The 27,983-nt window shown below is 38.3% G+C and overlaps 4 protein-coding genes across 7 annotated transcripts; 3 read left to right on the top strand and 1 right to left on the bottom strand.

The window, feature by feature from the left end:
• Window positions 1-70: 70 nt before the first annotated feature.
• On the top strand, window positions 71-4,489 carry LOC126627209 (isochorismate synthase 2, chloroplastic-like). Of its 2 annotated transcripts, XM_050296661.1 has the most exons (15): window positions 74-277; window positions 495-683; window positions 1,092-1,336; window positions 1,642-1,759; window positions 1,861-1,977; window positions 2,072-2,215; window positions 2,392-2,466; window positions 2,561-2,629; window positions 2,734-2,852; window positions 3,030-3,087; window positions 3,222-3,332; window positions 3,463-3,547; window positions 3,683-3,780; window positions 3,875-3,967; window positions 4,068-4,489. In XM_050296661.1, the coding sequence occupies exons 1-15, from the start codon at window positions 164-166 to the stop codon at window positions 4,113-4,115; spliced, it is 1,683 nt and encodes a 560-aa protein (XP_050152618.1). In that variant the 5' UTR covers window positions 74-163; the 3' UTR covers window positions 4,116-4,489. The 2 variants fall into 2 exon arrangements, with proteins under 2 accessions (XP_050152619.1, XP_050152618.1); XM_050296662.1 differs by lacking the exons at window positions 3,875-3,967; window positions 4,068-4,489 and having other exon boundaries at window positions 71-277; window positions 3,497-3,547; window positions 3,683-3,779.
• On the bottom strand, window positions 4,449-23,247 carry LOC126627210 (pectate lyase-like). Of its 2 annotated transcripts, XM_050296664.1 has the most exons (5): window positions 23,169-23,247; window positions 6,137-6,420; window positions 5,343-5,997; window positions 5,004-5,246; window positions 4,449-4,922 (listed from the first exon to the last, which is right to left on the bottom strand). In XM_050296664.1, the coding sequence occupies exons 2-5, from the start codon at window positions 6,343-6,345 to the stop codon at window positions 4,704-4,706; spliced, it is 1,326 nt and encodes a 441-aa protein (XP_050152621.1). In that variant the 5' UTR covers window positions 6,346-6,420; window positions 23,169-23,247; the 3' UTR covers window positions 4,449-4,703. The 2 variants fall into 2 exon arrangements, with proteins under 2 accessions (XP_050152621.1, XP_050152620.1); XM_050296663.1 differs by lacking the exon at window positions 23,169-23,247 and having other exon boundaries at window positions 6,137-6,650.
• LOC126627211 (inactive protein RESTRICTED TEV MOVEMENT 2-like) lies at window positions 21,367-22,787 on the top strand. Its single transcript, XM_050296665.1, has 2 exons — window positions 21,367-21,895; window positions 22,088-22,787. The coding sequence occupies exons 1-2, from the start codon at window positions 21,754-21,756 to the stop codon at window positions 22,657-22,659; spliced, it is 714 nt and encodes a 237-aa protein (XP_050152622.1). The 5' UTR covers window positions 21,367-21,753; the 3' UTR covers window positions 22,660-22,787.
• Window positions 23,248-24,432: 1,185 nt separating the features above from the next.
• LOC126627097 (uncharacterized) lies at window positions 24,433-26,112 on the top strand. 2 transcript variants are annotated; one of them, XM_050296527.1, is made up of 3 exons: window positions 24,433-24,457; window positions 24,618-24,769; window positions 25,003-26,112. In XM_050296527.1, exons 2-3 carry the CDS (start codon window positions 24,638-24,640, stop codon window positions 25,432-25,434), a joined length of 564 nt encoding a protein of 187 aa, XP_050152484.1. In that variant the 5' UTR covers window positions 24,433-24,457; window positions 24,618-24,637; the 3' UTR covers window positions 25,435-26,112. The 2 variants fall into 2 exon arrangements, with proteins under 2 accessions (XP_050152484.1, XP_050152483.1); XM_050296526.1 differs by lacking the exon at window positions 24,433-24,457 and having other exon boundaries at window positions 24,559-24,769.
• Window positions 26,113-27,983: the final 1,871 nt, after the last annotated feature.

Genomic DNA, 27,983 nt, shown 5'->3' with positions numbered 1-27,983 from the left:
GTATACCGTCACGCGAAAAAATCCTCCCTAGTCCCGAGACTAGATTAGAGACCTGCGTTCACGTGTCACATTTCCCACCAAACATCTCCATAAAGTATTGGAGGAGAGCTCCATCACCTATTGGGCAGCTGAGACCAAAGCTCTCTCTCTCCTCCCCCTTCTCATGGCCACAGCTCAAGCAGCTGCAGCTGCTCGGCCATGTTTCATGGATCCCGAAGCAGCCGCCAAATGCAGCATCACAGTCTCCAGCAGGCAAACCATTCATTTCTCGCACCATGTAAACCTACTTCATTCCTTCTTTTTCCATCAGATTCATACATGCGCCCTGATACGGGATGTCACTGTAGCGTTATCCTAAGTCAACGACGTACTGCCATGCGAGAAAGTTAAGACGCATTAGCAGTCCGTTGTTTTCTTGGGAGGCATCCCAGTGTAGATAAGTTCTCTCGTATGTATGACATGTCATCTAATATCCTTCTCCTTCGTGTGAACAGAGGTCTCAGTTGTGTTCACTTTCCATGAATGGTTGCCAAGGAGACTCTCACCTCCCTTTAGGCACCGTTGAAACGCGCTCGTTTCCGGCGGTTCCATCACCTTCATTGGCTCTGGACCGGCTCAGCTCAGCCATTTCGGAACTGAAATCAAACCCGCCTCCGTCTTCCTCCGGAATTATACGTCTCCAGGTAAGTTTAAAATGCTCTTCTCTTATCTGTTATTGCCTAGCTGGCCAAAAAAGCTTTGATTTTAGAGCAATGGGATTCTGCCACGTGGTTGGGTAGCATTGGACAGCATGGGCTACATCCCTATTCCTTATCCTGCACTGCTTAGCACAATGCACATGATATCATATGACATAACTAATTGCCTTTGGTTTGGAAAACAAAAAGACATACAGATTACAGTAACAAAAACTATGTACAAAATATCTCTTGATCTCTTATCGTTAAAATATTCTTTCATGTTACAACGCATTGCACGTAGACTAGTTATACCATGTGACTGTGTTCTAGTGCCACGTAGTAATTAATCTTAACTCATGTACTAGTTTTTAACAAAGGTAGTGCTAAAACAAAGTTGCATTGTGTTTTAAGGTGCCAATCCAGCAGCAAATTGAAGCAATCGACTGGCTTTACGCCCAAGACCAATTCCTTCCGCGCTGTTTCTTCTCCGGCAGATGCCAAACTGGTCATTTTTCTGATCTATCCTTTGACTACACCAATGGAAATGACCAGAATCAATCAAAACACAAGTTGGTCAGCGTTGCCGGCGTGGGGTCTGCAGTTTTCTTTCAGGATGTGCATCCCTTCTCGTACAGGCATTGGAAGTCCTTAAAGAGGTAAAACAAGAAAATATATTGCGACAAGTTCAGTGTCGTTCCATATAACCTTTATATTTTTCTCTAACTGTAGCTGGAGCGGGATCCATATGGACAACATATCGATAACATAGCAATTGTCATATTCATATCAACAATATAAACAACATATCAATAGTTGATATGTATTTATATATTGTTGAAATCGTTGCTGATATGAATCCCGCCCCACTTACAATTAAGCGCGCGACCCCCCTATGAAGGGGAATGATTTTCAAAATCCAATATATAAACTCAAGTCTAATTTTCTCATCTCTTGACTGAAGGTTCCTCTCTACAGAATGTCCACTTATTCGCGCTTATGGGGCAATCCGTTTCGATGCAAGAGCCAACATATCATCTGAATGGGAGGCATTTGGTTACTTTTATTTTATGATTCCTCAGGTAGAACAATTGTTTGCTTTCGTGCAGTTGTTTCAATCCATAAATCGTGTTTGAATTCTCGTAAGTATTTATGCCATCTGCTGCTAGATACTCAATGACAGGTTGAGTTTGATGAGCTTGAAGAAGGTTCAATGCTAGCAACAACCATTGCGTGGGACAATGCGCTTTCGTGGAATTTAGGACATGCAATTGATGCACTTAAAGCTACGATGCATCAGGTTCAGATAATCTGACAGAGTTAAATCTGCTTTGTGTAGTATTTATCGAAGATATTCATGTTTTATTTGTATATGAATTCTTGTGAATATACAGATATCTTCCATTGTTTTAAAGCTTCGAAGACAAGTTCCTTCGACACTAATGTTAAGGAATAATAACATCCCGTGCAAGACGTATTGGGATCTTGCTGTTAATAGCGCTTTGCAGAAAATAAGAAGCAACTCGGCACTTATTAAGGTACTAGCAGCAGATAGTACACGCAAGTAACAGCAGAAAATAAGCGAAGGTGCGTCGCAATGCTGTTAATAGAGCTTTTCGGTGTGTCAAGCTTGTTTTCAGTATTGAGATGCCCCTTTGCTTCATCTTTCTCTCTCCCTCCCTCATTAACGAATCATCTTGTGTTGGAAATTCAGGTGGTACTCGCGCGTAGCAGCAGAGTAATAACAGCTACTGATATTGATCCCATAGCATGGCTAGCGTGCTTACAGGTATTTTTTTTCTTCTTCAAGCTATTAACCGGTGAATTTTCTCCGTAAAGTAATCAAAAGTTATGATTGCTACATCTGAGCTAAACTTCTTCAGGTTGAAGGTGAAAATGCTTATCAGTTTTGTCTTCAGCCGCCAAATGCACCAGCGTTTATTGGAAACACGGTAATTGTCTCGAAAAGTAAAAATTACACGCTACAACTTATTTTATCCTCTATGATCGTCTTGAAATTTGTTTGAGTTTTGATTTTGATGATCCTTGTGAATAGCCAGAGCAACTGTTTCACAGAAAATGGCTAGGCATTACTAGCGAGGCTCTGGCTGGAACCCGAGCCAGAGGTGAATCCATGCCTGAAGATCTTGAAATAGAACTCGAGTTACTTTCCAGGTTTAACTCGACCTTTCTTATTCATTTTCGTGATGTTATACTTAATTCCACTACTTGGAAGTCTTGCAAGTATCCAAACTCAGCGTCAAACGAGCATGGAATCCATGAGAATTTCTCTTACATCCATAATTTTAATAAGTTTCAACTAGTTAACAGCCAATAACATTCTCTTTGCAGTCCAAAGGACCACCTTGAGTTTACCATTGTACGAGAAAGCATACAACGAAAACTAGAGGCAAGTTTACTTTTGGGTACTTTTATTTCTGAAATTTCGTTGTTGATTTCATTTAATGGGGAATAAATCGGTGCAAATACTGAAATCTGTAAACTGAAAGTAAAAATCGCGGTACATACTTTCCTGTTTTGCAGAATGTATGTGACAGTGTCCAAGTTGAACCAAAGAAAGCAATCCGTAAATTCCCTCGAGTCCAACATTTATATGCTAAATTGGCTGGCAGGTTAAGAAGTGAAGATGATGAGGTAACTACATTGCATTGTTTTACTTGTATTCTGCAATCCACTAGCTTTATTTCTGAAGGATATGTTCAATTTCCGCCCCATAGTCCTTGTCAAATTGAAGTTTCACGAGCTATCTGTGTCGATCTTTCAGTTTGACATATTGTCTTCTCTTCACCCAAGTCCAGCAGTTTGTGGATTTCCAACAGAGGAGGCACGGCTTTTAATTGCGGAAACAGGTCCATCTTACTACTATTTGTTTTTGTTTTCTGTACGCCTATAATCCTTTTGCCTCTATACCCTCAATTCATCTAGCTGTTTTGGCCCAAATAGAAAATTTTCCTGAAGACTGAGATTTCTTTATATTCACACAGAAGTATTCGACCGAGGGATGTATGCTGGGCCGGTTGGTTGGTTTGGAGGAGGAGAGAGTGAGTTTGCGGTTGGCATTAGGTCAGCATTAGTGGAAAAGGTAAACCAAGTGTATTAGTTTGCTTATACTCTTTTACATAGGCATGTCTTCATTAGCACGCCGAACTCGTAGCACTGACCCTTCTGGATTCTAGGGTCTCGGCGCTATGATCTATGCTGGAACTGGGGTTGTGGAAGGAAGTAATGCATCGTTAGAATGGGATGAACTCGAACTCAAGATTTCTCAGGTGTGTTTACTTTCAAATTTGCATTAATGTGTATAAACAAGCATTGAGCATGAGAGTAGATGCTTCAATAAACTTTTACATGTTTTGATCAATGATGCAGTTCACCAAGTTGCTTAAACTTGAAGTGCCTCTGGAGATTAAAAGCTGATATATATACCGCAAGGACTATCTACCGAAAAAGGTCAGTGCAGTTCCGAAGTTCCTAGTCAGGATTCTTTGATGACAATTTAATTCTTCGTTGATTGCTTCTTTGGATGATTTCCCCAATGACGAGCGTAAAACAGACTTGATTTGTAAACATAAAGTTGAAAGTCGAATAACCTTTGGAGTCGGGTCTTCTTTTCGCACTATATATTATGGATACAAAAGTAATAAGAAAATTCAAATTCAATACTGTCAACTGATCGGAAATAGGATTTCACCGCAAATGAGAAGGTGAAATTGCAGAATATATCATTGTATCTTGACTGGAAAGAACAGATTAAATTAACTGCAATCAAAATTTATCTATTGCATAATGTACATTTCTGTGTATACACCTCAAGTTAATTTTTCCCAAATTCTATCACATATTTTTCCCTTCTACCCCCAACCTCGATCGAACTTAATAAGAGGACGGTGTTTTCTTATTACTCTTCACTGTCTACTGCTACAAAAACCTCTGTGTTTTCAACAGGGTTCAGTTTGAGATTCATATATTTATATACATATTTGTTATGTTTGTTCAACATTTACTCTAGCATGGCTTCCCTTTAATGCATTTAAGAGGACCTGCAAAGCGTGTGAGCTTCGCCACGAATGTCCCAGGCTTTGCCTGGATCATATCCGCCTCTGGGAGATTCCTGATTGGGCTACCAGATTCAATAAAGAATGCTCCATTCACCATAAGATCGTTCTCCGATCTCCAATTCCACGATTTCCACACGTTCTCTGCTGCATATTCCCTCTTAGTCACCTAGATAACAACAAGAACCGCATCGAAAATTAGTTCTTGTGAGTAATTTTTTAAGAACAAGTACTACAACTACTGTTTTACCTCTTTACTTGCTTCATTTGACGGAGCAATGAAGCGGTTGCCCTGGCTAATTATGGTAGGATGTTGGCTGCCACCAATAGCGTACATAAGCCAATGTGTGTAGTCGTTGTTTACAACGTGGAAAAACCCCCACCGGCACCTTGGCATACGCTGAGTTAACCCCTGACCGAAATGGTTGAAAGCAATAGTTATCTGCATCACTTCATCCTGAGAGTTGCTATCACTTGAACCAAATAACATCACCTACATCATGAATCAAAACGACACAAATTAGTCCATAAAATGCATTTTTTTCACAAAGGATTGGTCTCGATTTGAATGTAATAGATGGATTTTTACATCATTATGATTGGTGAAGTGACAATTGGATATGGTGATGGCTGTAGACCCCTGGATGGCATCAATGAGTCCATCCTCGCAATTTGACGCAGAGACATGGTCTATCCAAACGTTTGAGGCTCCATACATTGATATACCATCACCATCACTACGTGTGCGTTGTCCATAGTGATTCACCGAGTCCCTAATCATGCCACCATTTCCTGCCTTGTTATCGTGAATGTGGAGGTTATGGATGATCACATTCTTCACAAACTGTAATGTAATTTGGCCACCGTCTTGAATGTGCACATTAGCACCTCGTGCATCAATCGTCTTGTCACTCGTCACCATAAGCTCTTCGCTTAGCTTTATCTTCATGTCGTGAGCGAATATGATCCAGAGTGGCCCAGTTTGAATCACAGCGTGGCGTAGTGTCCCTGGTTTCGGGTTCACCAGGTCATTGTCGGAGTTATCTGTCACCACATATATCTCTCCAGCCTTGCCTCCTGTCGTCTTGTGCCCAAATCCTTTGGCGCAATCAGCCAGCTTCTTGCGATTTGTTTCCCAGTTTGGATCACATCTCCAGCAACGATCAATAGGGTTTGTAGCCACGCATGGACCCTTGTACTTCTCTTTTAAGTTCCTTCGCGTATTGTTCATGCTATCGAAGGTGCTGCTTCCATTAAACAAAAGCTTGTAAACAAACATTTCGAAACCAAAAAATAAAGACGCTTTGCAAATCGTAGTACATGATGAAACAACATTGACTTTGGTTTAAAAAAGGCTTGTTTCTTGTGCGACAAAGGACCTACTTGTGGACTTCCTTATTGAAACTTCCAGTGACTTCTGCAGGATTTTTATTGTAGGCTTTGTTGGCGGCCTGCTTCGCCTCTTTAGCTCGACCTTGCCAGTGCTCGTCGAAAACCGCAATGTTGGCCGTCACCGTTGCCGGAATTGTTATTGCAACAATAAAAATACATAAAATAAACACAAATAGCTTGTAAGCAGCTTCCATTGCCATCTCTCCTCCCAAATTTTCACCTTAATTTTCACCAAAATTTATTAATTTTCCTAAATTATGGGTGTGAAACCAGACCTACCAGACTGCTAGGGTTTGAAGTAATGGATTTAATTTTCAAGGCAGGGTAGGGCAAATTTCCATGGCTAATTAGTTTTTTTGTGTATTTCAGAATTATAGTGGAGATGGTTATGCAGAACTAGATAAACTAAATGGAGCAAAGAAATGGGAATGAGACGTGGGGAGGGAAGAGAGGGGAGCCCCTCTCCCCTTTCAACGGTCGAAATTCTTATTTACCTTCTAATTTCTTATGCTTATTGGATGAGCTTTAGTTATGTTCTCTTCCCTTTCTTTCCCTTCTAATTTTATACAATCTCTCTTGACCACTCCTCGAGAGTGTTACTAATAGTCAACATCTAAAAAAGAAAATGGTATAAAGTGTTGTCTAAAGTATCATGCAACTTTATAGAACTAGGTAAAAGCATACGTATTCACTACTAGAATTATGGCTATAAGCCACCCTTTCATTTGGTGGCTATTGTCAAGTGTTGCCACTCACATTGGTGGCAAACCTTTATGGCCACCAATCACCCACTAAACTAGAAGTGTGGCCTATGTAGAGGACTCCATTGTAACAATGGCCACCAATATTGCATTGGTGGGTATGTGAATAGTACACCATTTTTATATTTTATAATTAATTGTAAAATGCAAAATATGTCATTGTCTCTCTTATTGGTGGCTAGATTTGAGACTAAAATTTGTGGCTTTCATACTCATACACCCACCAATCCTATGTGTCTCTATTAGGATGAGTGGCTTTTAAAGTATAGGCACCAACAACGGTGTGAATCTATAGCATTCCAAATGACCTTTATGTTCGAATTGTATTACATGGCTGTTAAATCATTTCTTTGTACTACATTAAAACTCATCTTCTTAATATAAACTTCACAACTATATTAAATTTGCAAAAGGCATCACATAGACAACCAACCACACTTTATATCCCATACGGAATAATAACAAGGTTTGTCCCTTTCCAAGGAAGCATATTACATTCAAGTTTGTTGTCCAACACATCCAACTACCCAAGGGTGAGGAGATTACATTTTATAAAACCAACAGTACATATGCACATCCACCAACAGCAACTGAACTAACAAAATCCGCCCCATTGGATCTATGCCTTCCCTACGGCATTTGTACTATTTACATCAAGCAAAAATCACAGGAATGATCACAATTAGCTTATCATTTACTGAACCTAGTGACATTCACCATGCATGGACAATAGACCATCTCATCCGCTGTGCCGTTATTGTGCAGCACAACAAAGCCGTCATCTTCAACTTCTCCACTTGCCTGGATCTCTAAACTAGTCCCTTGTTCAGTTCTAGTCACACAAGCTTCACTCACATCAACTCGGTTTGGTTCCACAATGCCTGCATCAGCAGCCCTCATCGGCGCGGACATTATTGTAGCCCTCAGTTCACGCTTCATGTTCTCCACTTCCAACTCCATCCGTCTGTTATGTACCACCATTGAATCAGTTTGCTCTTTCCTCAATTGTGCAACCACATTTGCCTGCTCAATCGTTTGCCTTTCCTCTCTCTCACTTGCCTCCATCTTAAGTCTCTCAATTTCAATATTAGCAGCTTTTATTTGTTCCTCATATGCTACTGTAATTGCTTTAACTTCTCTACAAATCCCTCTTTTCTCAGTTCTAATGCCCGGCACGTCAGACCACACAACCCCTGTCCCAAATCCTCTTACACGGTTGTATTTCTCAGGCCCCAATACATCAGCGTACACATTATGGCAAACCTGTTCAGTTATGATCTCATTCCTATCTGCGTACAGTTTCAACTTTGTATTGAATTCATCCTGCAAGTAGTTGGGAAGATTAATCACATATACATATGAACTCTATATCGATTTCATAGCCTTCTAAATCAAATATATTCCAACCATGTTTCTCAACAATACTAGTTCTATTAGTGATTGTTCTGTTGTTCAAACAAACATTATACCAATAAACTCATATGCACCCTTATCTCTTTCATTACTTCAGTGTATTCACTAATGCAGCCGGTTGCTGCATTATGTTCTTTGTCTCACTGAGTTTGCGTATAAAATATTACAAACCACCTGATTGTTCACATTCCACAAACCTTTTATATATATCGCCTCCTATAGGACACCATGGCATACTAACAATTTTTGATGGCATACTTACAAACCGGAAACATATATATCACCTACATCGAATATCAACATTGTATCAGCTGCTAATTGATGGCATACTTACAATTATTGCAGCTGACCGAGCATCCACTGGTTCCCCATTTTTCCGAGTATGTGTTAGTGTAAAGAATGTAATGCAGTCCGGTTTGCTTCCATTCACTTGTTCCTGTTAACATAAAATGTCAAATAACCAATAGACCAGATATTTCATGAGATTGTTTTCATCCAGCACCTTCATTCCATGTGCACTAAACTGTACTTAAGTTAGCATAACACAAAACTGAAGGAAAATCCTTACATGTTCGTGTCTGATTTGCGCAAAAGACTTGGTTCCAGTCGTGTGATATATTTGTAGTGCCTTCCTGTTCTTTCTAGATGCCGTAGCACGCTTCTACATATGTCAATTGTATCATGCATTAGTGGGGCTATGTGAAAACATAATTCATCCTAATTTCCAATACATACAATCCATACATTTATCATTCACATAATTTCCCAACTAAATCAACCATATATGGTGTATAAACAAGCAAGAACATTTGATCACTGTGTGTGGTACCTGAGCATGTCCGGTGTCCCATAGTTGTACTAACAATTTCCATTGCCCTTGGTTGACCCGGCCATCTTGACAATGGAACCTTTCCGCTGATGGTGAGTGCAGGCATGGAGTATAGTATGCCTTCTTGAGGTTTGCCTTGTAATCCTTCCATCTATCATTCATCTTCATCTCACAAACCCGCCGAATTTTTGGCTCCAATTCTAATGTGATTTCATCTGTCCAATCAAGAGTCCCCTGCCCATTTAGATATATATATGTTGTTGTTAATTATGCCCCATTACGTAATATATGAAATATGAAACAAAACATTTACTTTGTAATACCCCTGCAGTAGGTTTCAATTTTTTTTTATAATCGTACATTTTAGCCTTACATGAAACAGTTAAAAGCAGGCTCATTACACATCACCAATCTACAAGGATGCTGCCTTTTAGTGCTGCATTATGTGCAGTGGACCCTATTGTAATCGTATATGGTGCCTATTACGACGTAATTGGTGCGTCTTATTTCAAATATATCACATTCAAGCATAATTTATTCTAGTTCTACTTTGTAACTGACCACCTGCAGAATATTTGACATAACCAATGACGAGTATTAACTGGTGTATGGATAACAGTAGTTAAGGTCAATTAGTTTTGGAATGAAGGCATACTGTGTATTGATGGCATACTTATGGCTAACAGCAGTTAAACTTGTGTATTGATGACATACTTATGCATGTATAACAGCAGTTAATGTAATGTATTGATGGCATACTTATGGCTTCAACGTGTGTGTTGAGTAAGCAAACAAAAGGCCATGTGATGGCATTTTGTGGGTTTTATTTATTCCAGGTTTAAATCTAATTGACAGTGACATAACTATCTATCCATACAGCAAAACCAACCAACCATATAACCAATATCCTTATGTTGATTTACCTTAATCCTCTGCCAAGCACGATCCATGTTTGAACCCCTGTAGAAATGCCTCCAATCAACTACGTTAATCGGAAAATATGATGCTTCCTGAGATAGCATTCCTAAAAACCTAGAAAATCTAGCAACAGTGTGAGGAGGCTCTACCGGCTGCCCTTTCTCATTAAATTGCATCACCTCCTTCGTACCATTGGGTGCCCAATGTGGCCTATTTATGCCCCTAGGTGCCTGTGCTCTACAAGTCATACGTGGACGTTCATCCACGCTACCTTCGACATTATTTGGAATCGGGAAATGATGTATGTGGTTGTGTTCCATCAGGTTGAATGCTGGTGGTTCAGTTTCGATGCCTTCGTCAATCAACATTGATGCAACTGAGTTATTGATGTTGACCCACAGTACCTTCAAAATTACATTTCATGTAAACAAAACACAAGTGCGTCCAATGAACAGCAGTACACAAAAGCATTTACATTTAACACCTCAATTAATTATCTGGTAAGCAGAGAACAATAGTACATACCTCCTGAAATGGCTTCAATGTAACCTATGTGCCCTCTAGATATTTTCGTCTTTGCGTTGATAGCTTGATGCAATTAAACAAGTCAAGTGATATCTATGAAGCCAGACACGTTCCGTATTTGAAATACAAACTTCAAATATTTGCAGACACATTTAAGTCGAGTGGCAACTCCTCCCGCCTACTAACAATAGTAAAACCATTATTTAATTGATATACACTGATGGAGTTCGCCCCTAGCCACACATAATGGCCAGCTGTTGCTATTAACGAATAAAAAAATATAGGAACCCATTAAATAATTTATCAGTCTGTGAGGTGGCAGATTTGGAATTCATGGTTGATGAGATTGGCATATGCCATGTGCGGTCAAATATCCCTGCTTTTGTAAGGAGAATCCCGGGGCTTAATTGTTGACACCCTAATTAATTATTTTTTCAACTCAGTGGGTGTGAACTTACAAGTGCCTTGCCCTCCATTCTAATCTCATTTATAAATATCAACGTTGAAGAGGTTGTTGAACTTACAGCAGTTTCAACTTCATCTCAAATTTACACCAAATCACCAATGTCCCATTTATTCCCAAATGTTCGCAGACAGTTATTTTGTAACACGACTGAACCCCTTCTTCCTGCGGTGGATTATGAAGTGCTTGGTCCCATGATGCCTGCCCCAACCAATAACCCTGCAACCCCGGTTCCTACCCAAGAAAACCTTCTCCCTGTGCTCACTGCCAATCATGAAGATCCTGATTTTTGTCGTTACCTACAGGCTAACTTTCACGTCGAATTCGAGTTCGAGCAAAACCCCACATTCGACTCAGGTGCCAACCAGCAGTTCGAATCCCCTGCAAAGACAACTACTGCCTGGGGTGAATGGAAAGACTTTTCGCATGGCTCTAACATGCCCGTTTACCCTCATCCATCACCCAATCCCTTGATCAGTATTTATTGTCCTCGTTATGATGAGGCAGCGAAAAATGTGATCTTAAAAGATGAGCACTTTCCATCTGATCTTCCAGGTTTTGGTGTGAACGTGGTTCCACCCTGGTCCAACGAAATCGGCTACGTGAAGCATGGTAGCCGTGGAAAACAACCTTGCATCAGTGCTGATACTGAGAAATTAATGACCAGTGGAAAGCAACCTTCCATCAGTGGTGACACAGTGAAAATAATTTCATCTTTTTTCCCCGGTGATTCATACCGATTTGATCTTATTGAGATTTGCAATGCTGTACACTTCGATTCTGATTCTGATTGTACCAGTACTGCAAGGACTCGTCATCCTCAAAAAAGGTACAAGGCTGTTAAGGAGTGTGCTGCGTGCGAATATGTGGGAGGTCAAGAACGTTGTGATTGGATGAATCGTGCTATAGGTCAAACAAAACAGGAAGCCATCCCCAAAGATATTCAGAATGCAAAATCACCATCCGATGACGCTTATGGTAAGAAGAGTTGAACCTAGCTGGGAATGGATGTTATATTCTAGTATTAGTATGCACGTATGTCCATTGCAGTTCAAGTTGTCAACGTTTAAAAACAATTCTCTAGTCTTTTGCTCTATGTAAACATTCCTGCTCAGTTTGTACCACCGCAGAAGATATGGATGTTTATATTTTGAACCTAGGCATTTGGTAACTATATAGACTGCTATGTTATCTAAGTTTTTGTATGGATGGTTTATGGAATCAATATCATGTATGACTACGCTGTGTATTTTGCACTTTTACTAATGTGTACCAGTTTGATTTATATGTATTCAGCAACAGTTGCGCTAATTAAATATCATGACAGAAAAACAAAGAAATCTGAAGACAAAATATATATTGAACTAATGCTTACATCTTCCAGAGCAGAAGAATGGTTCGACACTTCAGAGTTTAGATGAGAAAACATTGATTGTGAATTTCCTTCAAGATCCCCAGCTATACCATCTAAAGCTTTATGACCAGAACCATACATGTTTTTAAGCTTTCCTAATCTTCGTCGTTGTTCTTTAGTATCCTTCAAAATTAAGCCAAAAAATGAAGTTGTATATAGACTGACAATTCAATCTCAGGAATGCATGCAAATACAATCATCTTCTTGTCTAGGCCTTACCTCCGCCTTTGTTGATACAAAGGACTGCATGTCCTCTTCCATATCTTTTAATTGTTGCTCCTGTTGTGTTATGCTTCCCTGCCAGAGTCTTATACAAGACTTCAAGCTGCTGAGTTAATTGGGACTAAAATTTCTGGACTAGTATCCGGTTTCCATCTTAAATTTTGTCCTTGCGCTGTACAACACCATCCATGGTCAGAAAATAAATAACCTAGAGTTTTGAGGGAGATCAAAGAAGAACAAAAAAAATAATAATACAAACCAATTTTTGCAAATAAACTGGACACATCTGATGCAGCATTATCTAGCTCTGCTCTTAGCTCAATTGCACGCCCATCGAGTGATTTCTTTCAAAGTTAACAATGCAATAATAGTAAGCAAGAGTCATTTAAATGTACCTTCCAGCATGAAAGTTAATATATGCCAAACATTTAACATGAACTATTGTACAATAATCATGAATGTCGACTGTATAACTTCAAAGTAAGATGAAATGGAGAGAATCTATCTATGGTCTGAAAATGCAGATGGTGACACGACACGTTGTTTTAGCAAACAACTTTGCTCACCCGATTTGAGGAGATTAACTATCACAAATTCCTGCTCTTTGATGGACGCATTTGCTTCAAATGCTTCTCCTCAAGACCATACAGTGCATGTCCAGTTTCCTCAAGCTTTTTCTGAAGTATAAAGTGTTTAATTATCTCAGAACGAGAGCAGAAAGAATAAAGGACACTCTGTAAGTCGCTATTACAAATGTATTACCTCAGTTTTCACAAGTTAAGCATTCAATTGTACAGCCAAAAGTTGCTCACAACTGTAAAGTTCCTGAAGCTCCAGCAATTTCTACTCTCAGGCCAATGTAACGTTCATATTAGTTCTCACCCTGTAGTCAATATTATTAAAAAAGAAAGGAATGAAATGTTGATGGAGATACCTTGTGTTTTGAATCATAATCAAGTTTCATCCGCTCTATCTTTTCAGACATTGCCTACAGTACATAAAGAGTTAATGAAGTTAGTAACCAGTCAGTTGTGAACGTAGGAAAAACAGTCCATAATTCAGTTCAATGACAAGAATAAGACCTTCTTCTCTGCTTCTTCACTAACATAACGATGTCGTGGTATATATATTCCATTCTTCTCTGTGGCAGCATATACCTCTGAATGAACATAAGAAACATGTCATACATTTTAGCCTGCAGCAAAGTAACAATAAGGAATAATTAAATAACCTGTCAAACAAAAAAATTATATGGAGAGAGAGATAGAGAGCACATCAACGCTGGAATCAGTTAACAACCTTGCTTGAGTCGATGAATCTCAGAATACAAATCGTTGATCAAAACAGACCTCATCGTTTTTTGAATGACCTGAAACAATAAGTAACAACATACCATAACAAGGGTCAGATTGAAAGACAGTTCAACTATATAATTTGAGAGAACATGGATGAGCTTCTACATCGAATCAATACTTCCTATAACTATTACCTTCATCAAAAGTTAGATGCTTTTACAGGCATTCTTCAAAGTCTTGGGCGTCTACATCGATTCTAACTCGAACCTCATCATTATCACCAGTTGCATGTTCCACATCCTGTCCATCGCACGGATCATCATCATGTGTTGAGGACATATCAAAGAAATCGCGTGGTCTCGTTTTGATTGCAACATGTCATTCTATATCTGTTGGGTCTTGTACATAGAACACTTGTAGTGCTTGTGATGCGAGAATGAAGGGGTCACTCGTAGACGACATCTTATTGAAGTTAACCAATCTAAAGCCATATCTGTCTGTTTTTACTCCCTCACCAGTATTTTTGGAAGTGCCATTAAACCAGTTGCACTTGAATAAAACCACCGTGCGTTCCATATGGTACTTGATTTCAATACATCAGTCAGAACCCCATAGTAGTCTACCAAACTGGTAACAGGGTTCCGGTCACGTGGGCCAGCATAACTTGGAACATCAGACTGTAGGAAAACACCATAGTTTTGGTAGTTCCCATTGGATTGTGTGCCTCTTACTTTGAACCTGAACCCATTACATACAAAAGTCTTATATCTCCGACACCACTTACTAGGTCCATTAGCAAGCGCCACCAAGTCGTCAGTTGCACTTGGATCACCTGATTGTTGCAATTGATTAACCTACACAATTTACACCTAGGTTCATATGCATAGTTAAGAATTGGAAGCTAAATAGGAAACCAGTACACACAGAATTAACTTATTCCGTACTAACATGGTTTTCGAACCAATCTGGGAAGGATTTAATAGCTTCTTTCTCTGCTTCTAGCATGGTTACACGCCTTCCTCGAGTTTTTTGAGCATTTTCCACGTAACTTCTGTAGATGAAAATAAAGTCAATGTCACTCTGTAGAACCAACAGTAGAGTTTCAGAAGTTGGTGCCATTGAACTGCAGTTTATAACATTTAAGTTTAATCACCTCCTATATGCCATTGACTTATCACAATTGGCTAAAACATACGATCGTGCAATCTCCCAATCGTGGTTGTCAAGATGATAATCTTCCCGTATACCAAGTGAATGGCCGGTGGCACAAAATATGTCAAAGTCGCCCTCATGGTCAGGCCGTAATATATCTGCATTTCGGCTTGGACGGTTCAAACGTGTCTCCACGCCTTCCAAGTACATCGCACAAAAAGACAAGCACTCCTCAGCCAGATATCCTTGGGTCATGCTTCCCTCTGGTCGATTTTTATTTCGAACATACTTCTTCAACGTAAGCAGGAACCTAATTTAAATAGTACAACATCAAAATTGCTGTTCTAAATAGTATGATGCACAGATGTAATACCCATAGAAACATACTAAAAGTTAAGGAATACCTCTCAATTGGGTACATCCATCTGTAGTGCACCAGACCTGCAAGTGCAGCTTCCTCGGCAAGATGTATTGTGAGGTGAAGACTGACGATAAAGAACGCAGGGGGTAATATCCTTTCCAATTGGCATAGGATCATCACTATTTTGGGTGTAAGTTTGCGAAAGCCTTCCACTGACCCTTTTTTAGTACACAAATGTCTGAAGAATGCACTTAGTTCTAATACTATCTGTGCAGTCCCAGATGGGAGGCTTTTGCGTATGGCAATTGGAAGGAACTGCTGCATTAAAACGTGCCAATCATGACTTTTAAGTCCCCTTATGATCTTTTCCCTTACATGCACAAGACGTGAAATATTGGACGAGTAATTGTCAGGCACTTTTATTGAGGCTAAGACCTTGCAAAACAATTCCTTCTCTAATGGTTTCATAGTATATGCACCAGGAGGCATCTTTGGCTTTCCATTGACAAATTTGATCTGCAACTCCGGTTTCATGCCCATCAATTCCAAGTCCAACCTTGCATTCATGTTATCCTTGCTTTTCCCAACAATACCCAGCAGCGTTGCAACCAAACTTTCAGTTACATTTTTTTCAATGTGCATGACATCAAGGCAGTGTCGAAGGACAAGATGTTCCCAATACGGCAATTGGAAGAAAATACTATGTTTCTTCCATGGCCCAACCGTTGGTGTAGGTGGTGGTCTTTTGTCTCCAACCAGTTTCCGTGGCGTCTTACCATATTTGAACCGTAAAGTGGACAACCGCCGAAGGCATTCACGTCCGGTCATAGGGGAAAGTGCTTGCTCTCTTTCGTCAGAAAGATTAAAGGCTTTCCTTTGTCGACGAAAAACATGTGACATGGGCAAGAAACGACGGTGACCCCTATAACAATATTTCCTACCCTTTTTGAGATATGTCGACTCGGTGTTGTAGTTGCAATGAAGACATGCTAATTTCCCATGTGTGCTCCAACCAGACAAGTTCCCATAGGCGGGGAAGTCGCTAATAGTCCACAAAACAGCTGCTCGTAAGGTGAAGGTCTCTTGCCTAAACGTATCATAAGTGGGAACCCCGGAGGTCCACAATACCTTCAGCTCGTCTATTAATGGTTGAAGGTATACATCAATATCATTTCCCGGAGATTCTTTGCCCGGTATTAACAAAGCCATCAATATGAAAGGTGATTTCATACACAACCAAGGTGGTAAATTGTATATGGTCAACAATACTGGCCATGTGCTATAGTCGGTGCTGCATTTTCCGAAGGGGTTGAATCCATCACTTGCCAACCAAAGACGTACATTGCGCATTTCCTCACCAAATGTTGGAAATTTCAAATCTAATTGCTTCCATGCAAAGGAATCAGCTGGATGTCTTAAGTAGCCATCCTCGGGCCGAGAAAGACCATGCCAACACATATCTTCACTGGTGTGTCGAGACATGTAAAGCCGTTGCAAGCGGGGTGTAATAGGAAATATGTTAACACCTTCCGAGGTATTCTCTTTTTACTGCTTGGCGCTGTGTCATCTACCTCGGTTGTATATCTAGACACACCACATGTAGGACAAACATCTAAACCACTATTATGTTTCCAATACAACATGCAGTCATTTTCACATGCATGGATCTTTTGGTGAGGCAACATGAAATTTTTCAGCAATCCCTTTGTACTCATCACCTTCTTCGGTAAAGAATGACCATTTGGGAGTATATGTTTGAGAAGCTGAAGATTAGCTTGTACTGCACTTTCGCTGCACCCATATAAGCACTTGTTTTGAAATACTCGTATTAGGAAATCCATTTTCTTCATACCACATCCCGGATATAATTCCGTATTTGCATCTTGCACCATGGCTTCAAACTTACGTGCATATGCAGGTATTGAAGCTTCCTGCTCGCTGTGATTATTAATAGGCAAGCCACCCATCACACTGGGACCAGAGAAAATATCTTCAAGCAAGGGGCGTAGTTCAGAATGAGGAGTATTAATAGCAGCAAGTTGTTGTGCAGCTTCGCTACTTGGAAGAGGGTCACCAAATGTCTCTCCATGCCATACCCACGAGCCTTGCAAGTATGAACGGTCCATACCTTCAACAATTAGATGCGCTTCGACTTCTTTATTACTCAACCATAACCTATTCAAGCATTTAGCACACAGACATTTGATGTTCACCTCATGAGAAGCAACTTCCAATGAGTTTGAGATAAATTTTGCTAGCCCTGTTCTGTAATCCTCTGTAAACGGATTGAAAGAGGCCCAACTTTTGTCCATCATCACTGAGTATAATCAATAGTTTCTAGAATTGGAACAACAAGGTGCCTAAAGATGAAAAAGGCAAGTAAAATATGTAACGTAAACAAATTAAGTAAATATAGTATGTGAATACTATATGGACATAATTTACATAAGCAACTGCAATGGAGAGTATATTATTTTAGAAATCAATTTTTGTAAGTGGGAAAACAACTCCAATCGCATTTATGAGTGACATTGTATATATGAGTCTTGCACAGGATTTTAGGGTGCAGGGGATAGTAAGAAGGTCATAAAAGTCACCAAAAGAAGTTAAGGAAAAAGTTCATATACTGAGTAATGTCGGTCAGGCAGTCATTAGTTTAAAATGTAGAGGTATTTAGTATGTTTTGTATACAACATTTGTATAGTATTTGTAGGAATGTGAATCGTGTTTCATTCCAAATTTGTATCTATGTATAGAGGTTTAAGTGTTCCATTCTAGAATGGTTAAAAGTCCATTGTTCAAAACCTCACATATCTTGATTTGCACCATTTGATAAAAAGGCACGAATTGAAGGAAGATATATTTACCAAATGATTATTCACAGAAAAGCACAGTTAAGAAATGATTATTCACAGAAAAGCACTTTTACCAAATAATCAGGCAAGCATTTGAATTGTATTCATTCTAAAAACAACTGAAACACAAGTTAAAATAAATAAACAGATAGATAGGCTTAAGCACTAGATTGCAAATATTTCCCTGAAGCTTATAAAATTAGGTGCGGAAGAAGTTAGGGACAGGAAGAGATGCAGGAACCTTGAAGTGGAGTTGAAGGGATTCTTCAAGACGTAATCCGTGTACAGCTCATAGATATGTTTCAAGAGACCTTCCATGTGTTGTGTCCCAGGCTCAGAGACAACAAAGAACTTTGTCCCTGCAAATAATGAAGGTATATCATCACTTTCACAATCCAAGACATTGTAAAAATTTATAGTAAATTTTTTTCTTCCCAGGATAAATTGAACAGCCACAGGAAAAATGAAATTGAGACCAACATCCTGTTCGATAAAAAAGTCCCAATTCAAAAGGAAAAAAAGCCAAGCCCAAAATAACAGACTCAATTACTCTAAAAACAGAAAACAATAAAACTTGTCAACACTGAAACAAACAGTAACTTCGTGCTGAACACTTTCTAAACCAGGCAGATGGACCCGAGTCGACATCCTAGATACTAAACCAACTCATTCGCCTTACAAAATTCAAGTATAGCAGTTGTCAAGACGTGTAATATGTACGGTAAGCTTGTATCATTAGAGCTACTTTTTGCTTAAGAAGTATAGCAGTTGTCAAGACGTGTAATATGTACGGTAAGCTTGTATCATTAGAGCTACTTTTTGCTTAAGAAGAAAAACAAACGAGTAAAATGGTATCATAGCAGAAAGTACAGAACACAGAAAACCCAATATTCACTACAATAATATGACGCAAGTCAAAGCGGATTGGTAGATATAGAAACTAGAAGGAGCAAAACAAAAGGTTTCACCCTTTCTATAACCAGACCAAAGAAGATCCTAATTATGTGGAAATTGATAACATCACACAAGATCATGTAGAGGAAAACACTTGTCCATAGCCCATCTTCAAAATACAGAACCACAAGATAGATGTTGCCGTTGACACCAAATGGCTTACAAGAAAGCACCACCATTAGTTGTGTCAATTAACGGATCAACTCACTCAATCCCAATATTTAGCAGTCACCACACTTGCGAAACTCTCGTTGTGTAGCCATCTTCCAAATTACAGAACCACAAGACATCTGTTGCGAAAATCGTACACTAAATGGCTTATAAGAACACTGCCATTCAACTTGCTCGATGACAATATTTAGCATTCACGTCAGTTATGAATTTATTCCCCCACCCCCGGTAATAACTATCATCCGCTAGATTACATCGTAAAGTGGTCCTAAACTACTGCAATGCACAACATAACTCACAAGTAGGACTAGCAACAGATAGATAACAATAATAGGCTTAAACCCTGTATGGTTTCCAGATTGTTCCAACTTCAACAGATAGAAGAAGCACTTCAAACTGAACTAACAAAAAACTCCAACAGAATCGCAGACATAATAAACAAATTGAAATGTTTAGTCTAAAAAATGCTGAATATTGAATTTGTGGAACACAAAATTACCTGTTTAGACTCCCCAAAATCAATCCAGTTGGTTGCAACCCCAAATTGATTGCAAGAAACCCAGCTGATAATAAATAATGAACTGAGGAGCTTAATTTGCTGAGAAATTGACAGGGCAAGGTATGCGAAGCAAATACCCAGCCGCGTGGGAGCGGACTTCCGTTGACCCCTCGAGTCGCCAACTAAACGAGGCCACTAAGCTTCTTGTCCGCTACGCCCTGTCCGCATTGCCCGACTGGGACTGGTTCGCAGAACCGGTCGACTTCATCACTGATGCAATAATGGCCGATACATGCGAGTAGGGTCGAAGGCTCTGTCCTTCTATGGGTTTTGGCTCTATCTCCCTTTTGTATTAGATGTGCATCCGTAGGTCCTGATAAGCAAAGATATATCCCAGCTTTATAAACAAAAAAATTAACCTGCCCTGCCACACAAAATAAATTAAAAAATACATATGAAATTAAAAAGTAGAAGGAAATACAATTTAAGAAATAAAAATATTTAACAGTCACCAATGATTGGTGGCTGAATCTTGAAGGCGACCAACATCAGTGGCATCCCATGGTAAAGCCACCAAAAAATTGTAAGAGTAGCAACTTTACATATATGGCCACCAATTGCAAAGGGTGGGAAAAAAATGGTGGCCTATGAGCCAAATTCTAGTAGTGATTACACTAACTGATTACATTGTCGATCATATTTCTTTTAATTATCAGATTAACTTGTATACTATAAGTCTATAACGATATGAACAAATGTGGTAGAACTAATTTGATTGAACACTAGAATGAGGTAGCTATTGTTGAAGAATGTAAAATATTTCACTCAAAAATTGATAGAATATATGTTTTATTGAAAACCCGAATATGATGGGAATTAACTTAATATATGCATTTGGGGAAGAAAGAAAGAGAAAGGTATGCTTAATTATTATTTTTTATTCAAGTGATACATCTAATCCTCAAACTTGAATGTCCATGTAAAACAAATTACTGTAAGTGTTTTTAAAATAATTGAAAGCACTTTTAGAAAAAATATTTTTTTGGTTCCAAAAGCGCGTGAAGTGCTTTCTATAAGAAGAACTAGTTACGCGCTTCTTGTAGGAAGCACTTTTAAGTGTTTTTCAAGAATTCACTTGCATTTTTATTAATTAAGGTTGATCCTAAATATATTTTTACCAAAAACGTTTTAAACTATTTTAAAAACATTTTCAAATGAGTCCTTAACTACGAATCTAGGGCCATGTCTGAAGCCTGCAGGTATCATTAACTTCGGTTTAATGGAAATCAAATTCTATCTTTCCGAATCAGATATATGTGTATAAAGATCTAAAAATTCTTAGGTCACTTCTAATATTAAAATTATAGACCACCGCCGCAAAGACAGAAAGAGAGAGGTGTACGTAGTCTGGAGTTTGGACGCAATGAAAGCAAGGAATGCTGTCCTTTTTCCACATGTTGAAACCCCAATAAGCCACCAACCGAAACTTGACATGCATTCCAGCCCACAGCACCCATCATGCATCATCCATGCAGAAATATTAAGTTTGGAATATCCAAGATCGAATGCCTGCCTCCATCTTCATTTCCCACAAGGAAAACCTGTTATTTTTTCTGACTTCTTCAGCTAGCTAATTGGTATACTTCCCCTATATAATCCTTGAGCCATTTCCATATCTATATACAAAGCATTACACTGATCATTTTAATTAAGACGCAAAGCAAGCTCTTAATTAAGTTGTTGGTATAAAGTTCAGTTTGTATTAGTTGATCATTGATGGCAGATATCAGAGGATCAATGAGAGCTATGGGAGAGAGATTACTGCCATCGACACCCACACCCATGCTCGAAAAGATTGTTCCTTCCTCAGACTGGACAGAAGACTGCAATGGCCATTACCTTCTCGTTGATCTTCCAGGTACTGCAATATTACAGCATCTAATTGTTCTCTTAATGTTTTATTGTTTCATTTCTTTAAGAAAAGCATAATGCATGTGTGCATGCTCTAATATTCGACTCCTATAAAATAGGCATATAATTATATCCTATAGAAATTAGCTATGTGTGTTGACATGAATTTATGGTGCTTAACTATATAACCGTGTCTTAGATTTTAAAAAGGAGGAGGTCAGGCTTGAGGTGAATATCTCAGCTGGCCACATAACAATCAGCGGAGAAAGGCAAGTGAACGAAAAGAAAACCGAGTATTTTAAGCAGAAGTTTACCCTTCCACCAAACTCAGATGTTGATAAGATCACCGGAAAATTTGACGGTGAGATTCTCTATGTCACCGTACCAAAGGTGGCAACAGCGGTCGAAGAAAAAAGGAAAGAACCTGAAATAAAGTATGAAAATGTCCAAGGCAGCGCTGCTGCTGTCACGGAACCTCCTCAAATAGGGAAGAATGAAAATGTGGAAGGCTTAAGACGCAAAAATGAAGGAGAGCAAGGCTCAAACAAAGTTGATGGCATAAAGTATGGAGAGATAAGAAAATTATTAGGAGGAGGAAATGGGCACATATTCTTTTCTGCAGAAGATATAAGGAAATGGGAGGAAGGAGGGAATATTATAAAGACTGCAATGGAGATGTTGAACAAAAACAAAGGGATAGTTTTGACTGCTGTGGTTGCATTTTCATTAGGGATGCTAGTTTCTCGTAAGTTCCAATCAGCTGGAGAATGAGCTGATTAAGGCTAATTAAGCTGTGTGTTAACTGTTAATTAAGTTACATCACATCGTATGGTTGTTGATATAAATGTACAGAATAAAGATTTCAATAAATAATAAGTTAGTCCTCAGCTATATTTCTATGATTGAAGGTTTAATCTCATTTGCGTTTTGTCCTAAAATATTTTGAGCGTGATGATCACACTGTCACATGGTGTTGTGAATCTTATTTCTTTTGCCCGACTTTGTTGTTGGATGGCAATATCCATTTGGGTGAGAGTGGGTTGGCCGGGCTGTTAGTGCTCGCCGAAATCCGCAATGTTGGCCGTCACTGTTGCCGGAATTGTTATTATTGGAAAAATAAAAATACACAAAATAAACACATTTAGCTTGTAATCAACTTCCATTGCCATCTCTCCTCTCAGTTTCACTTTAATTTCCTTAATTCCCTTATCTTTTGTTCAAATTTTTTCTCAAAAGAAAATTTTATTTATTTTTCTATATTAACGGGTATGAAACCAGACCTACCAGACTGCTAGGGTTTGAAGTAATGGATTTAATTTTCAGGGCAGGGTAGGGCGAGTTTCCATGGTTAATTAGTTTCTTTGTGTATTTCAGAATTATAGTGGGAGATGGTTGTGCAGAACTAGATTAACTAAATGAAGCAAAGAAATGCGAATGAGAAGTGGGGAGGGAAGAGAGGGGAGCCCCTCTCTCCTTTCCTTTCAACGGTTGAAATTCTTATTTCCCTTCTAATTTTTTATGCTATTTGGATTAGCTTTAGTTATTTTCTCTTTTTTTTTCTTTACCTTCTAATTTTATACAATAAATTAGAAGGGAAAATAACTAAAGCTCCTCGAGAGAGTTACTAATAGTCAACATCCAAAAAAGAAAAAAAATTGTAGATCGGATAAAACCTCCACAAATGTTGTCTAAAGTATCATGCAACTCTATAGAGCGAGGTAGATATATATATATATATACACGTACTACATTAATTTTGTTGATCACATTTTGTTAATTATCAGATTTAACGAACACTTTTATACTTTTTTTTCCATACTCACACCACTTTTAAAAATACAGGTTATCAAACGTTGAACAAGTTAATTTTACTGCTAATTATTCTTAAAGCACAACATAATCAGTTTTTTTTTTTTTTTAAACACAGCAAACCCAACTGGCCTTACCATGTATATATATATTGTCTATAATGATATTAACAAATGTGGTAGAAATAATTTGAGAGAATGAGGTAGCTATAAATTGTTGAAGAATGTAAAATGCTCCACATCAAAAAATTGATGGTACAAAATTATTTTATTGAAAACCAGAATATGATAGGAATTAACTTAAAATATATATTTGGGGAAGAAAGAAAGAGAAAGTTATGCTTAATTATTTTTTTTCATTCAAGTAAAACACGTAACCAAGTTAACTACGAGTGCCTAGGGCATGTCTGAAGCCTGCATGTATGATTAACTTTTGTATAATGAAAATCAAAATCTATTTTTCCAAATCAGATATGTGTAGCAAGATCTAAAAATTCTTAGGTCATTTCTAATGTTAAAATTATAGACCACCGCCGCAAAGACAGAAAGAGAGAGGTGTACGTAGTCTGGAGTTTGGACGCAATGAAAGCAAGGGATGTTGAAACCCCAACAAGACACCACCCGAAGGTTGACGTGCAGTCCAATCGACAGCAGGCATCATCATGTCATCATGCATCATCCAGGCAGAAAAATTAAGTTTGGAATAACCAAGATCGAATGCATGCCTGCCTCCATCTTCATTTCCCACAAGGAAAGCCTAGGTTCTGATAAAATCATGACTTCTTCAGCTAGCTAATTGGCATCCTTCCTCCATATAATCGTTTGATCTAATTTGTTATTTATATACACAGCATTACGCTGATCATTTTAATTTAAGACGCAAAAGCAAGCTCTTAATTAAATTGTTTCTATAAGGTCCAGTTTGTATTAGTTGATCGTTGATGGATCAAGCGTCAGAGAACTCCATGTTAAAACCAGAGGATTCCCACGCGAACACAGGTGCAAAACGATTGTTCCTTCCTCAAAATGGACAGAGGACTCCAACAACCATTGCCTTCTCATTGATATCCCAGGTACTGCAATATTACAGCATCTAATTGTTCTCTTAATGTTTTATCGTCTCATTTCTTTAAGATAAGCATAATGCATGTGTGCGTGCTCTAATATTTGACTCATATAAAACAGACATGACTAACGCAGGTCACGTGGTGTTACAGTCACATAATTATATCGTAGAAATTAGCTATATTTGTTGACATAAATTTATGGTGCTTAAGTATGTAACTGTGTCTTAGGTTTTAAAAAGGAGCCTATCTGTTACATGAATTCAGCTGGCGAAATATCAATCATGGGATCGAGGGAAGTGAACGAAACAACATCCGAGCATTTTGTGGAGAATTTTACCCTTCCACCAAACTCAGATGCCAGTAAGTACACCGTAAAATTTGTCAATGAGATTCTGTATGTCACCGTACCAAAGGTGGAACCCAAAAATGAAGGAGAGCATGGCTCAAACAAAGTTGATGGCATAAAGTATGGCGATATAAGAAACTTACTAGGAGAAAATGGGCACATATTCTTTTCTGCAAAAATAAGGAAACGGGAGGAGGAAGGAGGGAATATTATAAGGACTGCAATGGAGATGTTGAACAAAGACAAAGGAATAGTTATGACTGCTGTGGTTGCATTTTCATTGGTGATGCTGGTTTATCGTAAGTTCCAATCAGCTGGAGATTAAGGCTAATTAAGCCATGTGTTAACTATTAATTACGTTACCTCACGTCGTATGGTTGTCGATATAAACGTTCAGAATAAGAATTTCGATGAATAAGATATATCGCCAACTATATTTCTACGGAAGAATGGTTTAATCTCGTCTGATTTTGTTGTTTCAGCTTCAGCCTTGCGACCGTACTCCTTCCGAAACCCTAAAGCTTTGACATTAGTCGTTTAATAACAGTGGTTGAATAAGGCGCAGCGACCAATGTTTGTGTTCTTAAATACTTTTGAGTGTGACGATTACCCTATCATATGGTGTTGCTAATTCTATTTTTGTCGTCCGACATTGTCACTGGGCGGTAATATCCATTTGGGTGAGACTTGGGCTGGGCTGTTTGTGGATGTGGATATAGTTTCACAAACACAGTACAATAGGCCCAAAATGTGAGATTGGGCATGTAAACCTAGGGGTGGAAAAAATTCCTGAAAAATCCCAAACCGAACCGAAAAAATCCCGATCCCAAACCAAAAATTTCCCAAACCGAAATTTTGGTACGGAATTCAAGATTGGCTTCTCGATATTTCGGGAATCCCATACCAAACCGAAAATATATAATATTAATTATTATATATATATATATATACACATGTATATTATATATATTATTCTTTTATAATTGATGCTAGTAGTTTCTAATTTATGCTCCGCAACCTGAATGCCCTACACCTTGCATATTTTTCATGTTCTGTTTGATATTCATTTGGATTTTATTATTGCTGCTGCCATGACTAATGATTTCAGAATGCTTGATTCTTTTGTCTCTCAATAGATTGCAAAAAGAGTTTAATTAATTTGAATTTTGACTCTGATAAAAACAGTCAGGCATGCCAGTTTTAGATTAAATGGTAATGTGAATGAAATGACATTCCTAGTTCATGAATGTTTTCTTGAATTATATATTTGAAAAACAATTCATAATTTCATATTTCAATTTGTAATTCCCAATTTGTCCCGAAATTTCGAAAATATTTCAGAATTCCCGAAAATTTGATTTGGAATTGGTCTTTAAATTCCCATCCCGAAAAATTTCGATTTGAGATTCGAAATTCTAATTTCGGTATGGTATCCCATACCGAACTATCCCTATGTAAACCACAGTTGCATAGATGAAAGATGAGAAGTGAAAAGAGAGAGAGGCAAAAAAGCATGCTAAAAACAGAAGGGCATCGATTCAAAAACGACTTTATGATGTAAATCGACTTTATGATGTAAGTAGGCAGGCAGGCAGGATCGGATTCTTTAAGCAAGCAAACCCACCAATTCAAAAAGTCACAAAGACGACCACATCACCGTGATGCGGGATTGAGAAGCTTCTTTGGGATGCGCGCCCAAAAGATCTACTCACTCGTATTTATCCACCTGAATCCCTAAAGATATCTAGGAGTTTAAAGACATTTTCCATTTTGGCCAATCGCTAAAATGTATGTCATATGTTATTATATAAATTAAAAAGTTTTATTTTTTAGTGTTCATCTATTGATATAATAATATATGATGTGTGTGTTCTTGTTTTGAGCATATTAAAATCTTTATTTACTATAGTGACATACGCACAAATATATAATTAGTAAGTATCCCACCGGACCCAGCACACATTGCAAGCCGCGTAATTTCCTTCATCATACAATTTCTATACCACGTGAGATGCTAGCATAGTTTTGGTCTCCAAGTTTAAAGGTACGTCAATTTAGAGCCAGTGATCCCGAGAAATGCATTAGCGGGAGTTCGAATTCGGGTTGAAAATTTTATACTTTACACGCTTTTCACTAGACCAACTCCTTCGGCTTAACTAGTTAAAATTTTTTAATCAAAAGTAAAATTGAAAAGATTTTAAACACAAACAATAAATTACATATGAGTACAAATTTATCACTCTTTTATTGTATGTTTTATGTACCCTCAAGTAGTCACTTTTTATTGAGCTTGTATATATAAAAACGGTAGTGATGAGTAGGCGTGACAATTTCTTATACAATCCGTTGACTTGACAAGAAACGGTACGAAAATAACAAGTTTCAGGTCAACTTGTTAACAAGTCAGGTCGTTATCAGGTAACTCGTTAAAAACCCTTTAACATGTCAAGTTGTTATGGGGTTACTCGTTAAGAACTCGATAAGATATCGTTTTTCAAATTTAGTCATTAGGCACAACAATTTCTTGCATGACTTGATAACCCGACATAAAACGACACAACCCGTTAACGAATTAGCTCGTTACTTAGTTACCTGATAAAACTCGTTAAAATAACGGGTTTAACATGACACAACCCGTTAAGATAATAAGTACTAAAACAAATGACACAAGCATGACAAATATGACTCTTTTGCCAGGCCTAGTGGTGAGTCCAGGTGCTTCCTTAACACACTTGGCCATACCACGTATAGATATATGGTAACATGGTATGGTCCGTTTGGAATATGAATTAGTTTTTGACAATGGAACGTCGTGTTCATATTTAGTAAGGAGAATAATACATAAAGATGTACTATAAAGGCGATGCTTTGTGA

Source organism: Malus sylvestris, chromosome 6 (genome assembly GCF_916048215.2).
Source record: "Malus sylvestris chromosome 6, drMalSylv7.2, whole genome shotgun sequence".
NCBI lineage: Eukaryota > Viridiplantae > Streptophyta > Magnoliopsida > Rosales > Rosaceae > Malus > Malus sylvestris.
The sequence above is the reverse complement of the archived record's forward strand: the minus strand, read 5'-3'. Positions and strand labels throughout refer to the sequence as shown.

Excerpts from the sequence above, each read along its gene's own strand:
- LOC126627209 (XM_050296661.1), top strand. The coding sequence starts at position 164 with ATGGCCACAGCTCAAGCAGCTGCAGCTGCTCGGCCATGTTTCATGGAT. Across the intron at positions 1,760-1,860 it reads TTTATTTTATGATTCCTCAG|GTTGAGTTTGATGAGCTTGA; the intron begins GTAGAACAATTG and ends ACTCAATGACAG. Across the intron at positions 2,630-2,733 it reads CAGCGTTTATTGGAAACACG|CCAGAGCAACTGTTTCACAG; the intron begins GTAATTGTCTCG and ends CCTTGTGAATAG.
- LOC126627210 (XM_050296664.1), bottom strand. The coding sequence starts at position 6,345 with ATGGCAATGGAAGCTGCTTACAAGCTATTTGTGTTTATTTTATGTATT. Across the intron at positions 5,998-6,136 it reads TTCAATAAGGAAGTCCACAA|CACCTTCGATAGCATGAACA; the intron begins GTAGGTCCTTTG and ends TAATGGAAGCAG. Across the intron at positions 5,247-5,342 it reads ACTTCACCAATCATAATGAT|GTGATGTTATTTGGTTCAAG; the intron begins GTAAAAATCCAT and ends TTCATGATGTAG.
- LOC126627211 (XM_050296665.1), top strand. The coding sequence starts at position 21,754 with ATGGCAGATATCAGAGGATCAATGAGAGCTATGGGAGAGAGATTACTG. Across the intron at positions 21,896-22,087 it reads CCTTCTCGTTGATCTTCCAG|ATTTTAAAAAGGAGGAGGTC; the intron begins GTACTGCAATAT and ends ACCGTGTCTTAG.
- LOC126627097 (XM_050296527.1), top strand. The coding sequence starts at position 24,638 with ATGGATCAAGCGTCAGAGAACTCCATGTTAAAACCAGAGGATTCCCAC. Across the intron at positions 24,770-25,002 it reads CCTTCTCATTGATATCCCAG|GAGCCTATCTGTTACATGAA; the intron begins GTACTGCAATAT and ends GGTTTTAAAAAG.